The 26,365-nt window shown below is 43.1% G+C and overlaps 1 protein-coding gene across 50 annotated transcripts in view; it reads right to left on the bottom strand.

Annotated features, from left to right (window-relative positions):
- Positions 1–961: 961 nt before the first annotated feature.
- Positions 962–26,365, bottom strand: part of LOC144507913 (uncharacterized) — a 157,630-nt gene continuing 132,226 nt past the window's right edge. For all 50 annotated transcript variants that reach the window (XM_078235407.1, XM_078235429.1, XM_078235420.1 and 47 more), the window contains 13 exons: positions 23,324–23,706; positions 20,325–20,496; positions 19,988–20,220; positions 16,326–16,509; positions 13,978–14,191; positions 11,108–11,286; positions 7,098–7,167; positions 6,821–6,927; positions 6,661–6,692; positions 6,060–6,170; positions 3,713–3,764; positions 2,994–3,099; positions 962–1,389 (listed from right to left, as the gene is read on the bottom strand). In XM_078235407.1, the coding sequence (XP_078091533.1) occupies positions 1,230–1,389; positions 2,994–3,099; positions 3,713–3,764; positions 6,060–6,170; positions 6,661–6,692; positions 6,821–6,927; positions 7,098–7,167; positions 11,108–11,286; positions 13,978–14,191; positions 16,326–16,509; positions 19,988–20,220; positions 20,325–20,496; positions 23,324–23,706 (2,003 nt within the window). In that variant the 3' untranslated portion in view covers positions 962–1,229. The remainder of the gene's footprint in view (positions 1,390–2,993; positions 3,100–3,712; positions 3,765–6,059; positions 6,171–6,660; positions 6,693–6,820; positions 6,928–7,097; positions 7,168–11,107; positions 11,287–13,977; positions 14,192–16,325; positions 16,510–19,987; positions 20,221–20,324; positions 20,497–23,323; positions 23,707–26,365) is intronic.

The following is a 26,365-nucleotide window of genomic DNA, read 5'->3' as shown; positions in this document are numbered from 1 at the left end:
TTACCATCACTATTGGATGGGAAGATTCCAGAATGGAGCCCTGGCTCAAAAGACTGTAACTTTTACTTTATTTTTTGAAAATCTGGAGGAACAGAGTCACAGTAAACAACTAAAATGAAAGCATTTATTAAACATGAAAAGTTTAATTATAATACCTTTAGCCTCCACTACCCCCTTAGGGGGGTATTCACAAGCATATACAGTTTTCATAAATAACACCCAACCCTGAAACCAAACGGTCGACACCAATCAAGTGATGTCTGTGGTGGCGATCCCCCCAGGTGGGGGGCTGTGGGGGACGATGTCTGGGGTGGCGATTGCTGGGGGGTTCCAATGATGGTTCCTGGCCTAACTTAAGTGAATAGGACTTAGGCAAAGGCATAAATCAGAAATCCCAAACACCAATGGATTCTAGTAGGATCCCTAGAGTGTTTGGTGGGCAGGCAGCAGATCTTGGGAATGGTCCATGTGGGTCAGGTGGTATCTGACCAGTGAGCCTAAAGGGGGAGGGGGGGTGGGGGAGAGACTGAAGTGGGGTAATTGAAATATTTCGGTATTTTAAGACTTATAAGATTAGTACAATGGTGAGCATTAAAAATCTATTTAAAAATAGACAAGCGTAGATGCTAGAGCTCTTTCTTGGCATGACGGGCAAAGTAGTCTGGGAACCAAACTAACAATCACAAACAGAGACCTTCACAGTATGTGTCAGCAGAAGTGTGATAAGAAGCACAGACCAGAAGGATTTCATCACAGGTTTGATCCATCTTCAGCGTGATACAACAGGGAACATCCGCAAACTTGAAGACAACAGCATTAATTTGGAAGACTGGCAAGATAGTTGGGAGCGCAGAGTGGGTGTATTGAAATTGTACACAAATGACATATTTGACTTTCATGTACATATGAACTCGAAACATTAGGAAAAATATTAAAAATACAAGTTACACAGATTCATTCATCCAGAAAATGCTTTATTAATTATAATTTCCCCATGCACAAAAGGTGAAAAAAGTTTGCAACATACAGAGGACATGCTACAAAGAGATTACAATGCCATAGATTAACCAGAGTAGTTATGGGTAAATGGTACATCGAAACTTATTACCACCAAATAAAAGCAAATTAAATAGACACTGTAAAGAAAAAGAAATAGCTTGGAGTTGAGAATTTAATTTTAGGCTGCGCAAATTATGTTCAGTTCACTAGCTCTGAATGCAACACTATTTTTAATTATTACAGATTCCGCACGTGCAGGACTTTGCAGAAGTATAGGAGTACGATTGAGTTGTTCCATCCCTGCAGGCCAGGTTTGCAACTTTTCTTTCTATTTCATATTCCACGCAGCATTCACAATGCCGTTGCATGCCATTTAAAGTGGAATTAAATCTGAAAAGTACAGATTACAGTGGAAGAATTCAGTCAAGTTAATGTTGTATTCAAGCAGCCATTTTATTTACAAAGTTAGCACTGTGGTATCAATTGTGAAACACATCAGAAATATAAGAAAGCAATTCCAACTAAATAGCAATACATTTAAATATAACACAACAATTCTCTAAATAAAAGAAATGAGAAGATCTCAAACAGCATAAAGTTGAGCTTATAGCCATATATCAAACTTGTATATCGGTCTACACTATCACTGGATGACAACCACTCGGCTCAGAAACTCCAAAAAAAGCTTAGTAGGCTGTCCTCAGCTGTCCTCAGAGCTGTCTGTCCTCAGAGGCAATTCCCATCCCTCCATTTTCCTGGGAACACTCCCTCGCAACTCAGTCATGAGCTCTGCTCCCATGGAAAACAAGGGACCAAAGGAAGGAAATTCCCAATGTTAGCTGCAGGGGAGAGGAATCCAGCAGTCGGTGGCACAGTGGTTAGCACTGCTATCTCACAGCGCCAGGGACCCGGGTTCAATTCTACCTCGGGTGACTGTCTGTGTGGAGTTTGCACATTTGCCCCGTGGCTGCATGGGTTTCCTCCGGGTGCTCCAGTTTCCTCCCACAATCTAAAGATGTGCATGATAGGTAGATTGGCCATGCTAAATTGCTCCTTAGTGCCAAGGGATTAACGGGGTAAATACATGGGGTTACGGGGATAGGGTGGGATTATTGTTGGTGCAGGCTCAATGGGCTGAATAGCTTCTTTCTGCAGAGGGATTCTATGATTCTATCCTGTCGCCAGAATTCTACCGCTTTGCCAGCCACGGAATTGGAGTAGGCGAGGAATGGACAACGGAAATATCCGTTGACCAGGGGCAGGAGTTTCCGGTCTTGCTTGTGCGAGGCCATAAAATCCCGCCTCAGGTTACACCACACATTTTCTGATTTTGCATAATAAATTTCATCCCTTGGACCAATGGTATAAGTGGGCTGAACGATGACAAATTTTAACTTGGATTAATGTGTGGCAGTTCACAAAGAAACATGAAATGTTCCTTTATATAATCGGGCTAATAGGAATTTGGTGTAAAAGTAATCCCGTCAAATAGCAAAATAAGGTTTGCCGTCTCTGGCATTGTGTGTGTGTGAAATGTGAATAAACAGTATATACAAGAGTGTTTCAGAATGACTCAGAAACGAAACATGTTACAAGCATTAAAGACCTGCTTCCTTCCATCGCTGACTGAGATAATGTGTAACATTACCCAGCAGTCGTTCAATCCTTTGGATTCATCTGTTTTATTCTCTCCCAACTTTTCATTTCTATTAATATGCTTTCCATCTGTTGAAACATCCCATTGGCTGTTCACTCACTGTGGTCAAGCTTATTGACCTGCTGCATGGTTTAAGTTTGTTTTTGCCTTTTTGTTTGATTGACTGCTCTGTTTAAAATACATCATGATGTGGAGATGCCGGTGTTGGACTGGGGTAAACACAGTAAGAAGTTTAACAACACCTGGTTAAAGTCCAACAGGTTGTGGACTTTAACCTGGTGCTGTTAAGCTTCTTACTGACTAAAATACATCAAACATATTAAGCAATATTACTTACATGGAAAATGAGTTGCAACTTCCTTCACAATAATTCATCTGAACGCTCGCTAAACAACCAGTCTTGTTGATCTCAAGAGGTTTGCTTTTCACCTTACAACGACCCACTGCGGAGGTTCAGAAGAATCAGAATATGTTCAAAATAATTTTGCGATGCATTATGTATAACTGATTAATTAAATGGATGTAGGGAGGCAACAGATTTTCTTCCTTTAAAGAATAAAACCTTGAAGCAGTTGACTGTATCCCAAAACGTGTGACAATAATAAATCAAATCAAATGCGGGTCTGCTGTACAAGTCCTTGGCAAACTTGAAGCGCGAGGAGGTGAAAGTGCTTTGCTCAGCTCCATTTCATTGTCAAAGTATTTTTGTGCTTCTCCAATGCTTTGGAGATCAGGCGATAGAATGTGCTGGAGCATAGTTACTTCATTGTGGCTTCCTCATCTGCCACATCAATGGGCAGGAGAGCTGCAGGTCGCACCTGAATTTAAGAATTGGGTGTTTACCCTGAAGTGCCATGATGTGCTTCAATAGAGCTTCGTGTGAAAATATGGAACATGCAGTTTTAAAACATCCTTCATGACCTCAGCTAAAAGAATTATTTTTAGTCACTTTTCTAAGTTCGGGTATTCATATAAAGATGCTGAAGCCACAAAAGCTGTTAAGGGCAGAATATGCCGTTTAAATAGACAACGGTTCATTAAAAATGAAGGACTTACATGGTTCATGGCAGGAATAGCAGCAGTGATTTTTGTCCCAAATTCTGTCAGACTAAGTGCACAGAAAATATTGAATTGTCATATATAAAATGTAAATACCAGTTGTTATACAGGTTATAACGACATTGAATATGATGGATAAATTTTACAGAAAATGCAGATACCGGTTGTAAATAAATTCTGGTTACATTTTCCAACCCACCACTGAAACAATCACATTTCCCCAAAAATATCTGCTTTGAAGATAAATGCAGGAATCTTTGTTTCAAGCACATTAATGAGCATGAGGATATGGAAGGGAAATGGGAAGACGTTGGGTAACTGTGATTAGAACTGTTTGCCTGTGTGGAGGGTAAATGCTGACTTGCCAAGTGACCTATTTCCATGCTGTAAACACTATGGGGGTAAGAGGCGAAAAACCTGGTCCATGCCTGGAGATGGGGGGGCGTGACAGATCTTCAGTGTTCTGTGTACACTTGCACAGAACACTGAAAGATTGGCACATGCGCAATGGCGTCCACTAGCTGCAAGCAGCCAGCTTTCTGGCAAGAATAGACTCTGTCTACTCCCCCTAGTGTCGTGATGGCATGAGTCTCATTTTGCCTCTAAGTGACATAAGAGCATGTCTTAAAGCTCGCCAAAATATTGTGCATGGTTCTCTCCAGTTTTCATGCTCATTCAGCACTTAGAATCTTTTTGGTAAGATCGCCCCCATACATTTGAAATCTGTGTCTCCTCCATCTGTCATGCTTGGTCTTCAACAAAACATTCTGATTACACTTTAGAATTCAATTTCAATGTTATCTTTCTTTAGCACAGCTTATCGAATATTATATGAATAGTGACTTCCAATATGCATTTTTGGTGAATTTTGCACAAAGCTAGGTACCTTTTGTACCAGTGTCAGCAGTGAAGAGACCCTGCTCAGTATGGCAGATAAGGGCTGTGGAAATGTCTTTCCAATTCCAATGGGGGTGGCATGGTGGCACAATGGTTAGCATTGGTGCCTCACTGTGCCAGGGACCCGGGTTTGATTCTCGGCTTGGGTCACGTCTGTGTGGAGTTTGCACATTCTCCCTGTGTCTGTGTGAGTTTCCTCTGGGTGCTCCGGTTTCCTCCCACAGTCCAAAAGGTGTACAGGTTAGGTGAATTGGCCATGCTAAATTCTCCTCAGTGTACTGACTGGAGGATTTTCACAGTAACTTCATTGCAATGTGAATGTAAGCCTACTTGTGACTAATAAATAAACTTTTTTTAAAATTCTATTAATTTCAGAATCAGACTTTACCGTAGTGATGTACTGATGTGTGGAACATTGGGGTTAGTTTGATATTGTGAAGTTATGTGGCCAGAATTGAGATGACTGAAATCAGTTTACATGAATCTCAATATCTGGCAGATTGAGCAGGCTGTCAATCATTCAGGATCAGCTGGACTTAGGACAGGACTCTCCCAGGTCAAATATGGCACATCCAGATGTAGATCTTGCTATTCAATCCGAACAACAGTTTTAACTCCAACTTCAAAGCACCCTTGCACAGTGGGTAGTCCCTGGATCTGAGCCAGAAGCTCTGGTTTTGAATCCCACCCCAGGACTCAATGGTCAAGGAAGATGTGTTCATAGCACCAAACAGGTTGAGTGCGTCAACCTGCAAATCCTTCCAACACACTGATGGCTGACGGTAAGAGCAGGAGGGACTCCTGCTCAGCCATGCTTGATGTGGAATGGCATCACTCAAATTATAAGCCCCTGGTGACAGACCAGTGACCTGTTCTGGGAATTAACTACGGAAACAGATGAAAGTCTGCCTTAGTGCACCTTGTGGTACGGGATGAGAATAGCAACGGAATGGAATCAAAGCATTCTTAACTGCCTCTGAAATGTTTCCAGTTCGGAGTTTCTCACCTTAGAAACCTTGCCTGAGAGATTAAGTTAATTTAATTTCAATGTGTGTCGAAATGAGAGAATTTGGTATTGTGGATCCAAACTCATGAATGACTGCCTTGAGATTGGTAAACCTCATTTTATGTAAACACAAACAGCAAAATGAAGGCGGCGGCACCTATATTAGCTGAATTAAATCCCTGGTTACTCAGATGAAAGATCAGTTTGAGGATTTATTGCATCATTCAAATCTTGAAAAGATAACTTGTTGCTGTGCCACCTTTAATACTAAGAGCGAATCTTAAACATTCTCTTTGTGATTGGTAGAACATTTTCCTACCAATTTAGGATTGTTTCAATATTACTGTTCTTCTAAACAAACTATCTGTGATGATCAGTTAGTCATGCATATAAGGATAAGAAACATCAAATATTAAAAACCAAATACAGGCTTGTACAAACCTCACTACAGTTTGGACGAAGTGAACATGAGAATTGCATCTCTATAACCACACCTTTGCTACATTTGTAGTGGGCACATGTATCATTGGGATGAGACCAACTTTCTCCTTCCTAGAAAAGAAAGGATAGAAATATTGATATAAAATTAATAATAAGACAAAGAAGTTAGGAGCTGCTTCCCAATGGTTCATCTAGCTATGGCAGTAAGTAGTTGAGTCATGCAGTCCAGTGTCTCTCGAGATAACCAGAGATAGCAGAAGAGTTAGAATGTTATAATTTCCTTCAATGGCTTCCTCGTGTGTCAATAGAATCACATCTGGAGTGAAACACCGTATCCTCACATTAATGCCAAAAATACCAAATAGGCGGGGTCTAGTCTAACTTCATAATATCTCTTGGGGTTTCTGATCCGTACCCTAACAAGCGTCAGAGTAGTAATATCCAGGGAAATGATTAAAGAAATTGCTGTTGAATGAATTGCAAGCATCTTATTAAGAATGCTCAGGGAAATTCAGCTCAGGTGCAGGACATTGTGATCACAGGAGATAATTTTGCTGGAAAGTATAGAAATCAGTAAAGCAATGAAGATGAGAACACTCACTTTTCTTATATTCCCTGAAGAGTCTTTGCATCCTGTAGGAATAAAAAGGTCCCACATCATTAACTGAGTGCTACTTTTGCCAGTGGTGCAAAATGTTTCTTAATGTTTCAATTGTAATTTACAAATGATTGTATATTTTCATACAAACATAGCAACTCACGAGTGCATGAAGGAACACAATATGCCCCATCTTCAGATAGCATCATTTCAGATGGGCAAAAGCAGCCTTCTGTTCGCTCTACAAATCTCTCCCCAGGTTTCATCACACTGAAAATAAAGATCCTTGTTATTCAATACGTTTATTCAAATACTACAGTACTGAAGGAAATACTAATGATAATTTTTTTTAAAAAAGCATTTAGCCATTTACCATTTCTTCAAGATATAGACAGCTGCTATGAAAAGGAGATAGTTCTCAATATACTGCAAACACTTACCCATCCTTACAATAATTGTGATTGTATCTGGAGCAGGCTCTATAGACAAAACCTTCTGTACAGTTTATGGCTGAAATTAAAATAAAATTAAAAATTAGGTTCTTTCCAAAAAATTGACTTTATTGTGATCTTCAGAAACAGTCAGGCTGGTTGGATAACAATATTTATGCAATAAAATGATTGTGTGCTGACCCCATACCTGTCCACAATTGGAACATATTTTGTGTTTAAACTTGAGCATAACTTTTTTTGTATCAGTATCGAATGCTAGAAAAGAAACAAAAGCGGCACGGTAGCACAGTGGTTAGCACTGCTGCTTCGCAGAGCCAGGGACCTGGGTTTGATTCCTGGGTCACTATCTGTGTGGAGTCTGCTTGTTCTCCCCGTGTCTGCGTGGGTTTCCTCTGGGCGCTCCGGTTACCTCCCACAGTCTGAAAGACGTGCTGGTTAGGTGCACTGACCCGAACAGGCACCAGACTGTGGCGACTAGGGGAATTTCACAGTAACTTCATTGCAGTGTTAATGTAAGCCTACTTGTGACTAATAAATAAACTTTAACTTTAAGCATTTTTGATGAAAGGGACTGCTTTCTTCTAATTACATATTGACTACCTTTTTCTGGCGCCTAATGCTATTTCACTTGAGCTGTAGATCTCTTGTGCAGGACTTTATTTAAAGTTTCCTGAAAGTGAGGATATATACATTCTCTATTAACCCCCTACTAATTTCTTTCACAATTTTACTGTAAACAATCATGCATAATTTACAGGGACATATTGATTGGGGTCATTGTTCTTATACTTTAACACAGGGAAAATTGATGGTGCAAATGCAAAGCTAAGAAAAGCAAAAGAAATAATAGCAACCTATAACACTGGCCCTCCATCCCCTTTTCACCTCAGTGCAGTTCCAAGTAGCATGCTGAGGTGGGAGGAATGCAACTATACTCTCTGCTTCATTTCACTGCTTTGACATGAGGGGCTGAAGTCCCACCTCAACTCATTAATGGACAATCTGCCAATTAACAGGGCAATACAAGGAGAGACTAAATCGGTTAGGATTATATTCACTGGAGTTTGGAAGAGTGAGAGGGGATCTCATAGAAACTTGTAAAATTCTAACCGTGTTAGTTAGGGTAGATTCAGAAAGAATGTTCCCGAGAATGGGGGTGTCCAGAACTAGAGGTCATAGTTTGAGGATGAGGGGTATAACTTGTAGAACTAAGACGAGGAGAAATTTATTCACCCAGAGGATGCTGAATGTGTGGAACTCACTACCACAGAAAGTAGTTGAGGCCAAAATGTTGTCTGATTTCAAGAAAAAAATAGATATAGCTCTTGGGGCTACAGGGATCAAGGGATATCATAGAAATCATAGAAACCTTACAGTACAGAAAGAGGCCATTCGGCCCATCGAGTCTGCACCAACCACAATCCCACCCAGGTCCTACCCCCATATCCCTACATATTTTACCCACTAATCCCTCTAATCTACGCATCCGAGGACACTAAGGAGCAATTTTAGCATGGTCAATCAACCTAACCCGCACATCTTTGGACTGTGGGAGGAAACCGGAGCACCCGGAGGAAACCCACGCAGACACGAGGAGAATGTGCAAACTCCACACAGACAGTGACCCAAGCCGGGAATCGAACCCAGGTCCCAGGAGCTGTGAAGCAGCAGTGCTAACCACTGTGCTACCGTGCCACCCATGATATAGGGGGGAAGTGGGGGGGGAAATCAGGATATTGAATTTGATGATCAGCCATGATCAAAATGAATGGTGCAGTAGGCTTGAAGGGCTTGCTCCTGCTTCTAATTTCTATGTTTCTAACTGCAGCAGCTGGGCTCCCTGTCACCTTTTAGTTGGAAAAGCGGGATTCACGACACCTCATTCAATCTAGCGCTATGTCTTGCTGGGACCATCGCCACTTCTATGTGCTCATTACTTTCACCAAATATCTTTCCCTGCTAGGACTCCACAAGTCATAATTACCTCCTGAGGCTTATCTGTGCATGGCTGGCTGGTTTACAACTGACAGGCCACCATTCAAAAGCTCCCAATATCCTCTCAATACCCTCTTGGCAATTTCTAACATGACAAGCAGAATTGAATTGTGTTAATTGTCTCGCGCAGCCTCCTGGAGGATGTCCTGTTTTCAAAGGCACTCAGTGCTGATCCAGGGACCTGGCATCGGGAAGCGGAGGAGGGGGCACCGAAAACCACACCCCTGCCCTTGCTTCTGACCCCATGTCCTTCCCCGCTCCCATGATCACCTCCCTACTTCCCCCAACCCTCCTCCCCTTACCATTGACCTGGGCTCCTTTGTTGGGTGCATTACCGGAAGCTGCCACTACTCATTCTGGTGCTGAAGGAAATGAGTGGCTGCTGGTTTCTGATTGGCTACCAGCTCTTGGTAGGTGAGATTTCCACCCTTGGCATCCTTGATCCTGGGCAAGGCCAAACAGTGGCAAAGGAAATGCCTGATGGGCATTTAATTCCTTTGGGCCTCCCCCACGGAACTGACAGGGGTTCCCAACCAGTTCTCCATCGCCAGGCCCATAAAATCTCGGCCCATGTTTCTTGAGCTGCATAAAATGGCTACCGCTCTCATTTACATACAGCGGCCTCAGAAGTCAAACCCCATTATCACAAATGTACAGCAAGCTGAAGGTTACACAGTTATTCAGCAAAACAATTTTGTTGATGAGACAAATAGGAGGATGGTCAGATCCCGATGCTTTCCAGCTGCTGTTTTAAGACACTAGGTTCCAAATCTGGAACTTATTAACTCTCAGGCCTGCAGCAAGTGATGGATATTCTTCTACACCTCTGGAGATAACACACTGCTAAGTGGTTTTCTCACAAAGGGGCCATCAAAGCTATGATAAAATGGGGGAAACAGACTCGATGGATCGAATGGCCTAATTCTGCTCCTATGTCTTATGGTCTTATAATGACTGATCTGATTCGTAAGAATGGGTCAATTCTAATATCGTCAGGGTGCACTACATCCAAGAAGGGACACACGCTGGGAAGGAAAAATGGATCAACAGAGGCAAGTTAGTGCATTGATTTCACTAACTAAAATGATTTTTCTCTCATTCAATTATTAATTTTGTCGGATGAATGGTGATTAACACAGCATCAGGCTCCTGAAACCATTCTGATCATTTCTATATCAAGAAGTCATACCAAAAGCAATTGAACTCACTGTGGACTTCAGGAAGTCCAAAGGCAGCACACACACACCCATTTACATCAATAGGATAGAGGTGGAAAGGGTCTGCAGCTTCAAATTCCTGGCGTCCACATCACAGAGAATATTTCATGGTCCCTCAATAACTTCTCCCTAGTGAAGAAGGTTCAGCAGCGCCTATACTTCCTGAGGAGGCTAAAGAGAGCCAACCTGTCCCCCCAGCTCCTCTCAAACTTCTATCGGTGCACAATAAAGAGCATCTTGTCAAACTGCGTTACGGTGCAGTACGGCAGTTGCTCCATTTCTGACCGGAAAGCTTTGCAGCGGGTAGTCAAAACTGCCCAATACATCATCGGCACCCAGCTACTAGCCATCCAGGACATTTATCACAAACGCTGTCGGCAGAGATCTCTCGGCATTACTAGAGATCCCACCCACAGGCTATTTGCACCCCCCCCCCCCCGCGCGATCTGGGAGGCGCTGCAGACGAATTTGAGCCCATACGACCAGGCTCAGAAACATCTTCTTCCCCAGAGCTGTTACCCAGCTGAACCCCATCCTTTAACACATTCCCAGGCGATGGGTATCGTGGAATACGCGCGTATACACTTGATGACTATTGGTACTATTTTATAATGACTACTGCATTTGCTGTTTTCTTTGTATCTTGGGAACCTGCAAGTTCACTTTTCCTTGTAATTGTACATTATACAATGACAATAAAGTTGAATTGAATTGAAGAAGCACATGTATATGTAAATTATTGCATTTTAAGTATTGAGGATTATTCTATAGCTTTATCGCACTCACAGCATGATCCATTTGTTGAGTCTCGCCAGTCAACACATGCCCCAGCTGCACTACATGCCATGGCAGCAGCTCTCACGTTCGCACAATCCATCTCTGTCGAATTAACCGTGCAGTGATCGTATTGACATGCCTCGATGTATTTGCTAAGTTCATGCTTGTTTTGGCATATTGCGAATGAACTGCAGAATAAGAGTGTAAAACCACTTAAACACCAGGAACATAAAAATCCAAACTTATTTCCCTCGTTAAAAAATTATGAACCTACACATTCGGAGCAGGAGCTGGCCAATTGGCTCCTCAAGTCTGCTTGCTATTCAATAAGATCTGATTCTAACTTCAACTCCATGTTTCTGTCTGTTGATAACCTTTTACCTTTTCGTTTATCAATAATCTATCTAGTTCTGCCTTAAAAATGTTCAAAAACCCTGCTTCCATAGTCTTTTGAGGAACAAAATTCAAAAGACTCACAACCCTCAGAGAAATCTTTTCCTCATATGTCTTAAATGAGCGACCCCTTATTTTTAAAAAGTGACCCCCTAATTCAAGATTCTTTGACACGAAGAAACATTCTCTCCACATCCAGCTTGTTAATGCCCCTCAGGATCTTAAATTATGTTTTTTTTAAATTCATTCATGGGACATGGGTGTCGCTGGCTGGCCAGCATTTATTGCCCATCCCTAGTTGCCCTTGTTCAGAGGGAGGTTGAGAGTCAATGACATTGCTGTGGCTCTGGAGTCACATGTAGGCCAGACCAGGTAAGGACGGCAGATTTCCTTCCCTAAAGGGCATTGGTGAACCAGGTGGGTTTTTCTGCCAATCGGCAATGGTTCCATGGTCATCAATAGGTTCTTAATTCCAGATATTTTTTATTGAATTCAAATTCCACTGGCTGCTGTGGCTGTATTTGAACCCAGGTCCCCAGAACATTAGCCGAGTTTCTGAATTAATAGTTTCATGATAATACCACTAGACCATTACCTCTTGTGAGGTGCCAGAGTATAAAATTCCTAACTATGTTATTTTAGCATAAATTAGATTATAATGGGTGGCACAGTGGTTAGCGCTGTTGCCTCTCAACACCAGGTTCGATTCTGGGCTTGGGCATTGTCTGTGTGGAGTTTGCACATTCTCCCCATGTCTGCGTGGGTTTCCTCCTGGTGCTCCAGTTTCCTCCCACACTCCAAGGATGTGCAGGTTAAGTGCACTGGCCATGCTAAATTGCCCCTTAGTGTCCAAAGATCTGTAGGTTTGATGGATTGGCCATAGTAAATGATGGAATTCTATTGCAATTTCTCATTGGATAGACCAAATTAGAAAGTACAATCTAAAATTTGAAAAATAAGTCATGTTTGAAATTTTTTCAAAATCTTTATCCCCCAAAGGGGACCAGAAAGAATGTTCCCAATGGTGGGGGAGTCCAGAACTAGGGGTCATAGTTTGAGGATAAGAGTAAATCTTTTAGGACTGAGGTGAGGAGAAATTTCTTCACCCAGAGAGTGGTGAATCTGTGGAATTCACTACCACAGAAAGTAGTTGAGGCCAAAACGTTGTGTCATTTCAAGAAGAAATTAATTCTAGCTCTTGGGGTTAAATCGATCAAGGGATGTGAGGAGAAGGCGGGATCAGGATATGGAATTTGATGATCAGCCAAGATCAAAATGAATGGCGAAGCAGGCTCGAAGAGCTGAATGAGGATATTCCTGATGGTGGGTGCATCCAGAACCAAGGGTCACAGTCTGAGGATACAGGGTAGACCATTTAGGTTGGAGGTGAGGAGACATTTCTTCACCCAAGGAGTGGTGAGCCTGTGGAATCCATTACTACAGGAAGTAGTTGATGCCAAAACATTGAATTTGTTCAAGAGGCGGCTGGATATAGCACTTGGGGCGAATGGGATCAAAGGTTATGGGAAAAAAGCAGGATTAGGCTATTGAGTTGGATAATCAGCCATGATCGTAATAAATGGCGGAGCAGGCTCGAAGGGCCAAATGGCCTCCTCCTGCTTGTATGTTTCTATGTAATGGTCTGCTGCTTTTATTTTCTATGTTTCAAACATAGGACCAGGTCTTGTGCAAGTGGGCGCTAAAAGCCTTGGCAGCATGTTACCAATAGTGGCCTGTTGGTAGCTGCAAAATTGAGGGCCACAGCCTGCCACCTAGTTAAACAGCTGGTAACTTCAGCCTTGTCTCCGATAGAGATGGATGCAGCTGAAGCTGTAGGAAGAAGCAGAGGATGCCTCGATCCCGGGGTACTTTTGAAAGAAAAGTAAGATTTTTATTTACTGTCCTGTGTGTGGGTTAGGGGAGGCACACCTTGATTAGAATTGGCACAGCTGAGATGTTGACCATTGCAGTCAGGGGATTTACCATGGGCCATGGAGCGGCCATATTGGAGGTACCCTTTCTTCCTGGGAATTCCAAATTCACATGGTGGAAGGATAGGAGTTACCTCACAAGGTACGTTTATAGGCCGCTTGACAATGTGGATCACTAGAATCACCAAACTTCCAGTCAAATGCAGCTTTGTGACAACAGTTGAAAGCACCTGGCTTTGCCTTGGACGTTATTACATGAGGCGGTCCCTTGTCCCAAAACCAGTAAAATGCCAGCAGATTTGGGAAGTAGTAGATAATTGGTTAGTTAATCATTCAATTGGCTGCCTGCTTTCCAATCAGCAGGTGGTTACAAAGCAGAGGTTCATGCTGATGGGTAAATTGATCGGATTCCCTTCCTGGTGACTTCTGCCTATGGGGGCTGCAAAAAAACACTTGTTGGCTTGATAGATATATATATTTTTTTAATTATTTGAAATGAAGATATGGATAGATTTTGTTATCTATTTTAAAGATATGACAGAAAAGGGTACGTACTTTCCCGATATGACATCACACACTGTGTTCCCACATTCACATGATGGAGGGGTAGGAGGTACATCACAAGGTATGTTTGTAGGGGCTGCCTGACAATATGGTTTTCTGGGATCATCAATCTTCCAGTCAAGTGCAGTTTTGTGGCAACAGTCAGGAGACTCGATTCTTCCATTCCTTCTTACACAGTCATCATTTTTATTTCTAGTACAAGTACCTGCGAGATGGAAATAGTTTGTCAATGAGCAGGTACTGTTCCGCTATTGGTGCAAAGTTCATGTTTTAAACCAGAATTGACTTTTACAAAGGCCTTAAAGGCCAAATTCAAATCATAAACTTAAGGTGGGTGCTTACTACAATGATAGGAGGGGAGAAGATTCAGAAAAAAAGCACTGGAAGCTGACAAGTGGTTGAATAGCATTAAAACCACAAATTTATCAATTTCCATTGGTCATTAACATAAGACAGAAATTTTCAGACATCAATCTGTGATCCATAGAGGTTACCAAATATGTACCCAGTGTATCTGTGCTGCCTTTTGCTGGACAAATCCAATCATGCTATTATGCTGTGCAATGTTTCTTTCAATTTGTAATCCCCCATCAAATTAATACTGTAATTCATGTAGTTTATTGATATAGCCCCATCCTCTCCAAAAGCCCCTGAATCCACTGTCACCTCCTCCCAAATCCATTCCTATCTCTCTTGGAACTCCAATCAGACTTATGGCTCTGCCACAGTATTTCAACAACTCTTATCAAAATCATCAATGACATCTAATGTAGCAGTGACAAAGATAGACTATCCCGGCTCATTCTGCTTGACTCACTCTCCGTCACATAGTTCCCCATATTATCCTTCTCAAATGCCTCTCTGCTGTTCAGCTGAGTGGCTCCATTCGTACCTATCTAATTGTTACCAAAGTATCGCTTGCAATGGCTTTTCTTCCCATTTACCCATCATTATCTCTGATGATCCCCTCAGATCTATCCTTGGCCACATTCTATTTCTCATCTACATGCTGCCCTGGGCCTCATCACCTGAAGTCACGGCATTTGTTTTTAAAATATATTCTGGTTGCACCTACTTGTGGCTTAGCACTACCTCTCTCACTCCACTGCTGTTGCTAAATGATCAGACTGTTTAGCACTGCTGTTGCTAAATGATCAGACTCCTTATCCAACATCCGGTACTAGATGATTAAATACTGCAATTAAATACTGGGAAGACAGCACCCATTGTTTTAGTTCCTGCTCCAAATTCTGGCTACTGGTGCCATCCCTCTCCCTGACAAAAGTTTGAAACTAAACCAGACACCAGTTTGCGATCTTGCATACCCAAGGTAAGTTTCTGACCAGAAATTCACTTCAAACAAAGGCTCCTTACTTCCACCTCTTTATCATCTCTTGATTTCATCCAGTCTTAACTGATTTGCAGCTGAAATCGTCATTCATGCCTTCATTACCGCTGGAGCTGACTTTCCAACACACTCTAGGCTGGAATCCTACCTTCTATCCTCCATAGAACTGAGGTGGTCCAACATTCTGGTGCCACTGTCATAACTCACGCTAAATCCTGTTCACCTGTCATCCCTGTGCTCGGTGACTTACAGCAACACCCTGTCAAGCAACATCCTGAATTCCAAATTCTCCTGTTGTTGTAAAATCTCTTTAGATCTCCCTCTCTGTTATCTCCCCCTGCCCTAGAACCCTCTGAAATACTTGTGTACATCCAAATCCGATCTATTGAGTATCCCCTATTTTAACCACTGTGCCACTGGGGGCCTTGTCTTTTGTTGTTCTGGAATTCCTCCCTTTATCTCAACCTGTCACTATCTCACTCTCCTCCTTTCGGACATTTTTTGTAAAACCTCTTCTTTGACTATGTTTTGGGTCACCTAACCTAATTCTTAGAATGATAGAATCCTACAGTGCAGGAGGCGGCCATTCGGCCCATCGAGTCTATACCGGCCACAATCCCAACCAGGCCCTATCCCCATACATTTACCGTAGCTAGTCCCCTTGACACTAAAGGGCAATTTAGCATGGCCAATTCACCTAACTTGCACATCTTTGGAGTGTGAGAGGAAACCCGAGCACCCGGAGGAAACCCATGCAGATATGGGGAGAATGTGCAAACTCCACACAAACAATGACTCAAGCTGGGAATCGAACCCGGGTCCCTGGCGCTGAGAGACAGCAGTGCTAACCACTTTGCCACTCTTAATGTGGCTCGGTGTCATATTTTGTTTTATAATGGTCCAGTGAAGCAATTGGAATGTTTTCCTAATTTAATGGCACGCTAGAGAGTGCTGATGCTGTTATGGCTTATATTATGATAATATCTCATACCGCACTGTCCTTGGGTGTTATCCAAGAAGTACTGTTCTGGCACTTGAATCCTGAAATTTCTTTGGTGACCAGTGATAGTAGCTCGAATGTCAGGGATGAAAATGGATGCTCTGTTATTAGTTTTTGTAACGTTAATTCCTTTTGCACGATATAGAAATTGCACTGCTACTCCATTGACAGTTACCTACAGGAGAAAATGAAAAATCATTTGACAACTCCATTTGTGAGGAGTTTATTCCCAAATCATGTCACAGTGATGATAACAATCAGATCTTGTGGGCCAGTGATCAAGCCTTTTGCAGAAATTAGGAAGTCATGGAAAAGCTATGATGCAGAAAGAGGCCATTCAGCCCATCACGTCTGTACTGGCCAACAAAGGGAAAAGAGAAGTCATCTGCCTATTCTCATTCCACTTTCCAGCATCTGGTCCATAGCTTTGCAAGTGGGAACACTTCAGGCGCAGCTTTTAAATGAGTTGAGCATTTCAGCCTCAACTTCCAGATGCCCACCTACCTCTGCATGAAAGAGTTTTTCCTCTGTAATCGAACTCTCTATCGCCTAGTGTTTTGGTGCTATGGTTGCTGTTAGGGGACTAAAACTGTGTTGAATGTACACGCATATACTTTTACCAAAAATTGCACTCGACACCACAGCTAACATCCATGAGGTGCATGCACAGCAGGACATTTGTGATGTCAATCTATGTGCAATGCTAATTTGATGCCAACAGTGCCATTTGGAACCCAATACTCCAGTCAATACCCTTTCTTAGCCTCGCACATCTGACTGTAAAGTCAATGGTGGGACTAACACTCCCTTGGATCCCTCCCAGCAGCACAATGTTAAAGGATCATCAATTACTTACAGTGTACTTGTTGGTTGATTTCTATAGGCTGTTCTTGCAGGCTGCTTTAACTCTACAAGTCTTAGCCTTCTATAGTTGCTTCGACTTGCAACAGTCTACAGGGTGTGGTGTGAGTTATAATGTAACCAATGGCAAAATGATGTGGTGGTCGGCTGACCAGTTGACTGGGTACAAATAGAGAACAAATGGGTTTGTGGGGAGCATTTGTAGCCCAGGGTGTGGCCCAAGTGGTGGTGTAATGAAGTTTCTTTATGAAACATTTAGTTTGATTTACTTTGTGACGTTCTTTTATTGTTTGCTATTACTGCCAGATGAACAGTGTGGCAAGTCTGAAAGGTTTTTCTGGCTGACTTTAGACTTCTGCACAAACTGGCCCAGAGCTGATTTGCCCTTGGATTACCTCATGAATGAGAAATGACCAGAGGCAATATAGAGTAGGACAAACTGTTAGAAGAGGAAGGAGAAGGAAGGGGAGAAGGACTTTCAGCAGGAGGCTATATCCACTTAGGATTGTGGCTGATGGTCTGCAGATTTTTAGCTTTTAATATGCCGAAAAATCTTCAATCAAGCAAACCTGATTTTTGGTGAAAGTTGCTTTTTTCACTATGCTAGGATTTCTTGTGGCCTGGAACTTGTCAGAGGACACAAGGTGTCAGATTTAACAGTTTGTCCTTGGTAGGGAAGAGTTCTTTACAGACGTTTGGAGCCAATGTTCCTTACCTGGGTATTGGAATGTAAACAAAATGCACTTAAGGGCCTTGAATATGATGGGGTCTGGAATGACCAATGCCACTACTCTGGCTGTATTTGATTGGCCCATTGGCAATTGGGGTTTCTGATCAATTCATTGGCTGGATGACAGAGAATCTTCTGGAAGCGAGTGGAGAATTGTCGATAACTCAAAGAGACCAACCATCACAAGAGGACCTGTACCCTGAAGGATGCTTCAGAGAAGATAGATTCTACATCAAATATATTTCTCAGCCAATGCTTTTCCTAAACTCAGTAGTATCTACTTTCAGGAAATAGTTAAAGCTGATGTTTAGTTAAAGCTAATATGCAGTTAAAAGTTAAAGTTCAGTAAAGAGTTAATGAGTTGTAACTGTTTATGTTTGAGTTGGAACTAGAAGTGTTAAATAAAGAAATTGTTGAATTACTATCCTTGGTTGGCTCAATAAATTTGAATGCTTGGAAGGTGTTTAAATTAAAAGCTGGATAACAGGATGTTCAGGGAAGAATTCTGCTCCACACTGGAGTTCATGTAGGAATGTGAAAGATGTCTGTGCTTCAATGAGAACTCTGAAACCTGCCACCTGATGTGACAACGATGCAGTTCCTCTTCAAGAGGAGTAGGCCAGCTTTAAGTAGGGGCAGCCAGCTTTAAGAAGTGTCAGGAAGTTATCATTTTGAGCTTCTTACTGATATTAGCAGCTAACCAGCAGCTGATGAACGATGGCATAAAATTCGAATAAACAAGAGTACGAAGATGGCATCCTGTCTGCACTACAGTAAAGAGGTCGGATTAATTATGCATTGCAATTCCCATGCCTGTTTTAGGGAGGTTATCCAACTTAGCCCTCTCCATATTTCTAATTTGAATTGAAATAGATGAGATGATGAATAATAAAACTAGAGTAACCTGTAACACAGATGTTTAAAAATGTGAGGTAAGGGTTGTCAATATTGTAATCTATTCACTTGTGGCTTTCAGTGACGGTAATTACGTATGCAGGCAAAAAGCAATGGATGGATGCAGCACAGAGTTAACGCTATACAAACATATATTCACCCCAATCGCGAAAGATCACGCCACTGAATCAGACCGGGGATTCCATGAAAGATTCCATCTGATAGGAAGGGGGACATCTCAGTGATGTTGGAATTTAGCACCCCATCATACACATTTGAGCTATGGACCCAAATCCACTTAAAAAGAGTACAGACCACCAAGATACTGGGTGTAATCTTACCAAAACAAAAAATGGCAGAGTGTTATTTCCGGCAAGATTCTACTGCACTTGGCCCAAAAAAAACGGGGGTGTGTTTCACACCATCATACAGGGAGGGTGGGGCCTCAAACTGGCAAAACCTGGCTGTACAGAGATCGGGGACCCTGATCAGGACCTGAGTAAACCACCACCTCCACACCCCCAGCCCTCCATGGAAGCCTCAGAGGATCCACCCCCCCCTCCCCCCACCCCCCGATCGGGGTCAACACTGCTCTACCACACCCCACCCCACCCTCATCGACATCAATTGCCAGGTTGGCATGGACATGGTGCCAGGTTCACATCCTGCTGGATATCTGGTGGGGCCGGGGAACGGGGGTGGGGGGGGTGGGCGGGGGGGGGGGGGGGGGGGGGGGGTGGTGGCTGAAATTCTGGAGAAGATCATTGCTAATGACATGCTACTGTATTAAAATGGGTTTTTTGAGGTCCCGCAGTGTGTTTCACTCCACTCCGCCGGCGGGGGGGCCAGCAAGATCTGAACTTGGAAACTCGCCGGCACGAATCGCACTCTCTGTATTTTGAGCACAAGTCGCCATTCCCGCAGATGGAGTGCGCGGGCTCAAAAATTCAGCTAGCAGCCTTAAAGCTACCACGGGGACGAATCTTTTATCAACTTCACCTGGGCAATCGATAAGAACTATGAACACAGTTCCCAAAATTCACTGAATTAGCTTTACAAACATTAAACTCCGTTTAGTGAAATAATAATTGAACAAAATCATAATCTTGACACTGATTAATAATCATTTAGTGTTACTGTGAATGTCTGAAGACACATCAATACTTACTGTGGGTGGTCTCCCAGTTGTAAAATGGATGACATTTCCATTGTAGTTAATAATTAATTTTTTGGGGCAATAATTGTGTACTTGTGGAATGCAATGATAATTGTCAAGTATCACAGAAAAATTGTATCTTGGCACTATTTCTTGCACAAGTGCATATGTGCAATTTTCACGGAAGTTATAGGACAGCCCATCAAAGGTACGGTAATGATCATTTCCCCATAGTTGACATTCACCTAAAATTAAAAAGAAATTGCAATTTAGTTTCAGACAAAAATCACAACCGATGTGAATATCTTTCCTGTTGGGACTGAATGAAATTAATCAAAAAGGTACCTACAGTTACAGTCCCATGTTGAACAGCAACCACCTTCAGTTGTAATTCTGACGGGCAGTAACCCACTGTAACATGTAGGTTTCACAGGTTGTTCGCAGGCAACATTCGTAATTTTATATGTTTGCTCTATAACACAAGTAAAGGTTGAACAGCCCTCTCGCCATGTTTCATTGCACTAGGAAAGGGTAGCAAACAAATTAATATATTAGCAAGCATTCCAATGAGCTGAACTGATCTGTTGTCGTTTTCATGTTATTGTGTGAGAAAGGAAACACAATTCCTATCCGAGTGTTTAACTATAACAATTCAAAGAAGCCTTGGCATCACATTAGTTAGGTTTCTATGATTCCTTCATGCCGCACATTGTGAAGTTAATCTTGGAAAGCAACTATTGTGTTCGCTACATAGTACTTGGGTTTTGTTGAATATGTCAAGGTGAAGTGGAACACATAAATCAAACACAGACCTTCATCAGTTCAATGAAGTACACTGGAAGCACAAATCTCAATGTTTCCTAATTTGGTAGGCCTATTCACCATCAATAGCAGAAGGGTTTATAGAGAGGGGTGGCAACAAAGTTGCAGAGAAGCAAGATGGAAGATTTAAGTGAACATTGGGAGGTAGGCAGTTTTAGGGCCAAAAACCAGGATCTCCTATCAATATAGCTATAAGTGAGTTTAAGAGACGATTGTGATTTGATTTATTATTAACATACTGTGAAAAGTATTTTTTCTTACAGACAAAGCATACCGTTCATAGAGAAGGAAATGAGAGAGTGCAGAATGTAGTGTTACAGTCATAGCTAGGGTGTAGAGAAAGATCAACTTAATGCAAGTTAAGTCCATTCAAAAGTCTGATGGCAGCAGGGAACAAGCTGTTCTTGAGTCGGTTGGTACGTGACCTTAGGCTTTGGTATCATTTTCCGGAAGGAAGGTGGTGGAAGAGAGAATGTCCGGGGTACGTGGGATCCTTAATTATGCTGACTGCTTTGTCGAGGCAGCGGGAAGTGTAGATCGAGTCAATGGATGGGAGGCTGGTTTGTGTGATGGATTGGGCTACATTTTTGCTTGCGGAGAGAGTAAGCATTCAAGTGGCATTGCTTCCATTACCAAATACAGCAACTGCACCAGCCACAACATGCACGTTTGAAGTACCTTTGGTCTAGAAAAATGACCCTCAAGATGCTCCGCAAGAGAAATACCATTGAGCAAAACTTGACAATGATACCAGGAGGGGTTAAGATTAGTTTTGTTAAAGATGTAAGCTTTAGTGAGGCTCTTAACCAAGGAGATTGAGATGACACGGTCACGATCCCAGAACATGGGGGCTGGGAGTCTTCAGCCTTTAGCGAGATTTGTGACTAATATAATGGCGGTCATGAATCTCCCAAGTGCTTTTTTTCAGCACAATCAGCTGATCATATGGAAATTACAATTTCCATATGATTGGCGGGCCCGGGATGATAGTCCCCAGGCCCGCTAGTGTCTTCCCGCCACCCCCCCCAAGAGTAGTTCCCTCTAGTGGGGTTTACAACTGTTCCTCATTAACGGGTAACAGGTGTCCTGACCCCGTTAGAGGGGACAAAGTCTATTAAGGCCCCCCCCTCTACCCATGAGGTCAGAGGCAAGTGGGGGTGCCCCTTAGGCAGTGCCAGGATGCCAGGCTGGCACTGCCCAAGGGGCAAACTGTAACTGCCCACCAGCCACTGCCCATCAGGTGGGGTGATCAGTTGTTGGCTGGGGCGGGGGGGGGGGGGGGGGGGCGGGGTGGAGAGAGTGGGTGGTGGGGGGGTGGGGGGGAGGAAACCTGCTGCCACGCTGCAATTGGGATCGGTGGGGGAGGAAGGGATGAGGCACTTGGGGCTGGCCATGGTGAGGTAGGAGATCAGGGTTCGCTGGGGGGGATCTGGAAAGCCAGGGATCAGGTGGTTGGGGATGGGGGTCTGGAAGGCCAGGGATCAGGTGGTTGGGGGTGGGAGGGGAGGGTCTGGAAGGCCATCGATCAGGTGGCTGTGGGGACGGGGGGTTGCGCAGTGTGGAAAGCCAGTGATCAGGAGGGCTGCGGGCCAGGCCAGTGATCTAGTGCAAGATTCCTTGGGGATCAGTGGGAGGCTGACGATGGAGGGGTCCAGTGTGCATGCACCTATCTCCACACTGACAGATTGGCACACACGCAATAGCCCACTCAGCATTATGCTGCCAGCGTCTTGGGCGGGAATAGGCCCCACCTCCCTACTTACCAGAGGGAATCACAGGCAATCTGCAATGCTTAGAATGCCAAAGATCCATTCTGGTAAGCACGCCCAAAGAATGGGCGGGAAAAACTCCCATTTTCACACCCGTTGGGCACTTAGTTTTGCTTTGGGAGAATCCCGGCTGGGATTCAGACAGGTGAAGGTACCATTGATGGGATGAAGGGATCGTGGGTATGTCACAGACAAGAGTTGGAGGAATGGGAAGATTGCAAATTGTTGCAGAGTTGGAGAAGGTGATGGGAAGGGGTGTGTCAGGAGGGAATTTGAATATGAGGGTAAAAAATTTATCATTGAGGCATTGATGAAGCAAGGGCCAATGTAGGGTCAGCAATCACAGGGGTGTGTGGTGAGCAAGTCTTGATGCGAGGTGTATATATGTCTTGAGCTCAGATTTATCGAAGGTGGACGTTCAGAGGCCATTCAGGATAGTATTGAAAGAGTCAAGTCTAGAGGTATTAAAAGCATGGATAAGAGTTTCTATAACCAAGAGTTGAATCAAAGGCATTTCAGGTGAGAATAAAAAGGTAAAAATGAACAATTTTGTTGATGGACGGGAAATAGTTTCAGAAGCTCAGTTACAGGTCAGATAGGTCACTGAGGGTGTGAACAAGTTGTGACAATGGATAGGGACAGATGTGGAATGTGCAACACCAAACATGCTATATTAAAAAAAGCAATCCACTTATTTTAAATATAATTGTTCTCAAGTATTATAGTACATATCAGAAATTAGACAGAATTTGATTACCTTTCGCGGTGGGTTTGAATCACAGAGACATTCTTCGGGTGTGGTAGTTGTGGAGACAGTCGTAGTTGAGATCGGAGGGGTCGTGCTTTTGCTTGGCTGACAGCAAACTCTAATTCTGTAGTCCATACAGATAAAGGCACCAGGAGCTGGCTGGTGACATACCAATCCCTTATGTATGTCACATGACACACTGTCTCCAGTGTGATTGAACGGATATCCAGGGAACCTGACTGCTTCGCAATGAATATTAGTAATCTGGTCTGTAGCAGAATTACACACATAGTTACGAGTTGGATCCAATGGTTCATAGTCTGTAGTGTCAGTTGGAAGGGATGGAGTGTGGACATTAATCCAGCCTGACCAGATACCATTGCAAGGAATATCTGCAAAATAAAAGAAAAATATAACAATTATCTTCATACAAAATAAAAATAATTGCTATGGTGTTTTCAAAAGCTCATTTCGACTCATTTTGTTTCATCTGCAAAGTTATGAAATGACAATCATTTTCAAATATTTTGGGGCATGTCTCTCAATCAGTAGTTTGACACTACATTTGTGAAATTTAATGGTCTCTATTAATAAACCTTTTTTGATAATGATCAGTATTGTCCTGAGGCTCATTTTGTGAGCCACTGATGTGATCAGAAAATATGTAATTATAACATCTTGGCTGCAGTTCTCCTTTGATACTTAAATGCATGTATATGTATTCTCTTTACTGATCCAAGAAAAATGCTATTAAGAGTAAGGCTCTGGTCAGACCACATTTGGAATATTGAGTAATTTTGGGCCCCTGTATCTAAGGCAGGATGTGCTGGCCTTGGAGAGGGTCCAGAGAAGGTTCATGAGAATGATCCCAGGAATGAAAGGCTTGGTGTATGAGGAACGTTTGAGGACTCTAAGCCTGTACTCGATGGAGTTTAGAAGGTGGGGGGGAATCTCATTGAAACTTGGAGAATACTGTAAAGCCTGGATAAAGTTGATGTGGGGAAGATGTTTCCATGAGTAGCAGAGACTAGGATCTGAGGGCACAGCCTCAGAGTAAAAGGACTACCCTTTAGAACCGAGATGAGGAGGAATTTCTTCAGCCAGAGGGTGATGAATCTGTGGAATTCATTGCCACAGAAGGCTGTGAAGGCCAGGTCAGTTAGTGCATTTAAGACAGAGATAGATAGGTTCTTGATAGTGATGCGCGATTAATTCACACGGGAGGCTAGAACGTACCCGGGAATAAAGGCTTTTATTCACGACAAAATAGGAGCACACTACTCAACAATATTATCCCAGACTAAAGACTACTAGGAAGTAGCAGTGATCTTTATACTCCTGTAAGAAGGCGGAGCCGAACGGAGTGTACCACATAAACAGTAATAACAGGTGGAACACCCAAACCCTAACCCCAACAGTAACAAGAGTAACATATGTACAAGTACCCATAGTGGTAACCATCTATGGTTCACCACAGATAGGTAAGGGGATGAAAGTTTACAAGGAAAAGGCAGGAGAATGGGTTGAGAAACTTATCAGCCATGATTGAATGGTAGAGCAGACTTGAAGGGCTTAATGGCCTAATTCTGCTCCTATATCTTATGGCCTTATGGTTTTATGATTTGGGAAAGTGGGAATCTGAAATACTGCAGCCTTTTGCCATACTTTGGTGCACACAAATATTGATCCTAACAACAAGAGTGTAATGCAGACATCAATAAATAAGTACAGATCAGCAGAGACTAATAGAGAGGGTACAAAAAAAGACACCTGTGGCTAAAAATTCAACTTTCCTGCTTTTAAGTCAGAACAAACATCTAGAGACAAGAGTCATGAACATCTTCATCCCACATCTGCTGCTTCTCTTTTGACACTACTAGAAACCCCATTGATAGTGGCGGGACCAGAAAAGAAAGAAGATAGTGAGGAAGAAGCAGCATCAGCACTCGCTCTCATATACACAGCCAGCTGCTCAAATACCGACATTACATGCACTTGAGAAGGAAGCTAAGAGGCAGCATCTACAATTGGTGAGACGCTGAGCCTGAGTGGCCTGTGGTCAGGACAGGGGACACGGGGAGTGCAGTTGCCCACCTCCAAGTTCAGCAGAGGACTCGGGTGAGGATTTTGATGGGGTGACCTGCAGAAGGAGGCGGAGGGTGTTCACAGTGCAATGCTTGGCGCATCAGCGGGCCTGTCAGAAAACCTGCATTCATTCTAGAGCACTTAGACGCCAGCCATCGTGGCTGCAAATACCAGTGCATTAAAGGGGCTTACGTGTTCTCACAGCAGTGCCGGAAGCTGTGCTCAGGTCAATTAGTAGGATTGCTGAGACAACACTCCAAATTACTGACAGTCACTCCTTGTGTATGAGCCTGCTATCCTTTCTCAGAATTATAGGATTCATCCACCTTTGCCACATAGTGCTCTCTCTATAGTCTGTCAGATACTCAGCCCATATTACTGATGCACATGCTGGGCCTTCTAGGGCCAGCGCTACTTGCACTAGTCTTTCAAGACTACCTGTAGTCTCTTCCATTGAATCTCAGCAGCATTCTGCCAACCATGCAACAGCGACCAGCGGGAGCACTCAAGGAGAGGGAAGAGAGGCAGTAAGGGAATGCGCAGGGGTAATGTGTGGACAGTTGTATTGAAAACGGCATGGGCGGATGTGTACATTTCAACTGATTGCCATGAACTGCACGGCAAAACCTGTGCCCACATCTCTCGTGTTATATAGAGCACAGCAAATCTTGACACCCAGGGTGTGGAATCATTGTTACAGTACAAGAGTAACAAGGTAACCAACACAATTCCTTTGCTGTTCTTGCGGTGTATCAACAGAAGTGGAAACTACATTAGTTCAGCAAAAATGACAATGAAATATGAGGGAGTGATTCTCCCAAAAGTGCTGAATTGGTGGGAAAGCTGGTCTAGATCACCACTGTTTTTTCAGGGCAGCTTCAGACTCGAATCTCTGCACTCTGTGCAATGCAGAGGTCACAATCGTGAATATCATTAACAGCCCAGGGAGGGGCGGGGCCTATTCGC

Source organism: Mustelus asterias, chromosome 19 (genome assembly GCF_964213995.1).
Source record: "Mustelus asterias chromosome 19, sMusAst1.hap1.1, whole genome shotgun sequence".
Classification (NCBI taxonomy): Eukaryota; Metazoa; Chordata; class Chondrichthyes; order Carcharhiniformes; family Triakidae; genus Mustelus; species Mustelus asterias.
Note: the sequence above shows the minus strand (reverse complement) of the source record. Positions and strands in the feature narration are given on the sequence as shown.